Source organism: Triticum urartu, chromosome 6 (genome assembly GCF_003073215.2).
Source record: "Triticum urartu cultivar G1812 chromosome 6, Tu2.1, whole genome shotgun sequence".
Lineage (NCBI taxonomy): Eukaryota > Viridiplantae > Streptophyta > Magnoliopsida > Poales > Poaceae > Triticum > Triticum urartu.
In genome coordinates this window covers 313208568-313211593 of record NC_053027.1, presented here as the reverse complement: position 1 = coordinate 313211593, position 3026 = coordinate 313208568, and the positions used below count along the sequence as shown (strand labels likewise).

Below are 3026 nucleotides of genomic sequence, written 5' to 3'. Positions count from 1 at the left end.
CTTGTAACGCATGAGTCTCTTAGGCGGTTGGGCCTTCAACGACTAGGCCTTGTGTTGTGTGCCTAGGATATATGGTGCTGAGTGGCTGATCTTTTTTTTGTATTGGAAGTGGTTGATCTTTTGTACCGAGCCTAACGAGTTACAAGAGTACTTGTGAGATTGGCTTGTTTAACTTGGTCTATAAACGATCTTAAACTAAAGGTTGGCTCGACTCGTTATTCTTCGAGTTTGAGTCGATTCAAGCCGAGTCACGAGCTACTCGTTTAGCTCACGAGCTTCGAGCTTTTTTTCCAGCCTTAATGAAGTCCATAACTGATGCAACTCATCCTGCAGAGTACGCACACAGATACTCAACTTTGGAGGTGATATTCATTCAAGATTGCAGCAACCTGACTGACTTGTTCTCTGTCTTTAACATTGTTTAGACAATAACAGATAAACCATCCTATACCCATCTACAGAACAATAGAATCACAATGCACAAGCCCAAGAAGGCTCTCTTCTAGTATGTTATTTGTATGTCGATGGTTAACAATAAATGATTGACACAGTCAAAGAGTGCAACTCAATTTTCTCTCAGTCCCACCATAGGATTATACCTGTCGACTCAAATAAAAGTATGCCTTGCCAACACCAGAAGGGGCTTCATCTAAAAACTAAAAGAATCAGCAATGAATGAATTCTTGACACAAAAGAAATGCTCAAATTAACAGATAATGAAATTGGACCAAGACTGGGCTATTTTTCTTCAGGTCAATTAACGCGCAGTCTGAAATCCTAACTTCGAAATACTTCACTGCTCTGAAAAATTGGACAGGATGTCAAATTATGATTTTGGGATACAAGTGTTATTTTCTGCTCAATTCTTCAACTGTTGTGTTATCAAAACGGATGTTTCTACTTGAACACACACACACACACACACACACACACTACAAAGACAAAAAGGAAGTCTAATCAAAGGAACATGTGCTAAGCAGTGTCATTTTTCCAGAGATAAGATGTCATAATTTATGAATAGTTCCTAGTCTATTTCCAACCTTGGCCACAGTAGTGACATGTCAATTTGGCGCGGCAGGTTACTTGTGTTGATTTAAAGCAAAATGAGCACAACAAGCCCAGATCAACAATGTCAAGTTTCTTAAATTCTGAGTTTACAGTCAAAGCTAGTTATTGTGGATCTTCAGGTCAAACGTTCCAAAAGCAAATTGTCAATTACCTCTTGCACAGTGCATCTAGTCCATGGAATTCACAGCTCTTTCAATAGCTTATCAACAGTTCTTTTAATTGCAGTTCAAGAACCAGTGAAGTCTATTGAAATTAAATACCAGTTCGGTATGTAAAAGTAAGGTTGTTGCCCTGTTATCTTTAGGTGGGACAAGATTAATTTGATCTAATATTTTGGTCAAACGCTTTCTGGAAAGCCCTAGAAGTATGTTATTAAAGAATAGTGTAAGAACTTATGATATTGAAGATCAATCCAGTACCTTTGAGAGAGCAATAAAACATGAACCCAGTGTGTGTTGAATGATCCATGTAATATGTAACTCCGGTGTCTAGTAGGATACATCATGTGTGGGTACAAGCCTCTGATTGGGCGCATTTTACACTGCTGATGGAAACTTTGCTCAGCGGTGTTGCACGACTGGTGAATGTAGCAGTATATTATCCCCTGGTAGACAATTCTTCTGCCAACATTACATATGTTTGATTGCTTGGTCTGCAGTTCCTCTGCTCTAATTTGGATACCATGTCACGGCATATATCTGAATGACCGTTTCTTATCAGGCCATCAATAATTACTTTCCACACAATTTCATCAGGATTGTAGTCTTCCCATCTACCGTTTCCAAAAATTTCTTCAGCCATATGAGCTTGTCCTTCACTAATAAGCCCGCAAAGTAGGTGCTGATAGGACATCAGTTGTGGTACAAAACCACGACCAATCATGGAGTGAAGCAACGCCCATGCATCGGAATACTGTCTTGATTTGCATAAACATGTAATGAGAGCAGTGTAGATGTCCTCATTCAAAGAAAGATTATCATCTTTGATACGAGAAACCAATGATGTCACCTCTTTCGATATTCCATCTTCAGAAAACCTCTCCAGAATTGCAGAATAAGTATCTGTGTTAGGAATAATATCATTCTTCTTCATTATCTCAAACAATTCAAAGATATCAGTAAGCCTGGTGGTCTTCCATAAACCAGCTACATTCAAAGGCACACCTTCTGCTAGCCTCCTTTGTACAAGATGTCTAAGCAAGATCAAATAAGTAAACTGGTTTGGCATAGAAGCAACATTTTTCATATGCTTCAAGATTGAGACTGCGCAATCTGTCTGTCCAATACTTGCATGCCCATCCATCAACGTGTTATACGCAATTGTATCTACAGTGACCGCACTTCTGTTCATCTCACTGACAACATTTTCGGCTTCAATGAGTCTTCCTTCATTGCAATAAGCACGCATAGATGTGGTATAAGTAACTGCATCAGGATTGCAACCCAGTGAAACCATTTGACCCCAGATTTTTGTGGCCAATCCATAGTTCCTCTCCTTGAATAGCTTGTCAATTACAATGGTATAGTTGACCGTCGTGAGCTTAACACTCTTTTTTAGCATCTCATCTATAAAGGACAAACCCTCTTGTGATCCCTTCATCTTGCATAGGTATTCTATGAACGGACTGTATGTATAGGTATCCGGCGTGCAACCAGCTGAGACCATCTTTTCCAGTAATGACCATGCAACATCAACTTGATCACATTTGCATAACCCGTCTATCAACGAATTGAATGTCACAAATTAGGTTTTATGCCTCTTCCTTCAAGGCTATCAAAAAGGGAGCAAGCTTGATCGATCCTCCCATTCTTGCAGAGAGCATCCACCAACGCATTGTAAGTGTATATATCAGCAGCTAAACCATCTCCTTCCATCAAACGAAGTAGCCGGAAAGCATTCTCTATATGCCCATAAACACATTCGGCCCGAATTAACAAATTGTATGTCACAACATCTGG

At 39.6% G+C, this 3026-nt stretch overlaps 1 protein-coding gene across 3 annotated transcripts; it reads right to left on the bottom strand.

Moving 5' to 3' along the window:
* Positions 1-345: 345 nt before the first annotated feature.
* LOC125513349 (pentatricopeptide repeat-containing protein At5g65560-like) lies at positions 346-2733 on the bottom strand. 3 transcript variants are annotated; one of them, XM_048678443.1, is made up of 2 exons: positions 1488-2733; positions 346-801 (listed from the first exon to the last, which is right to left on the bottom strand). In XM_048678443.1, the coding sequence occupies exon 1, from the start codon at positions 2731-2733 to the stop codon at positions 1666-1668; it is 1068 nt and encodes a 355-aa protein (XP_048534400.1). In that variant the 3' UTR covers positions 346-801; positions 1488-1665. The 3 variants fall into 3 exon arrangements, with proteins under 3 accessions (XP_048534400.1, XP_048534401.1, XP_048534397.1); XM_048678444.1 differs by having other exon boundaries at positions 346-656; XM_048678440.1 differs by having other exon boundaries at positions 346-649.
* Positions 2734-3026: the final 293 nt, after the last annotated feature.

Bases quoted from the DNA above. Each gene is read 5' to 3' on its own strand.
- LOC125513349 (XM_048678443.1), bottom strand. From the start codon at position 2,733: ATGGTCTCAGCTGGTTGCACGCCGGATACCTATACATACAGTCCGTTC.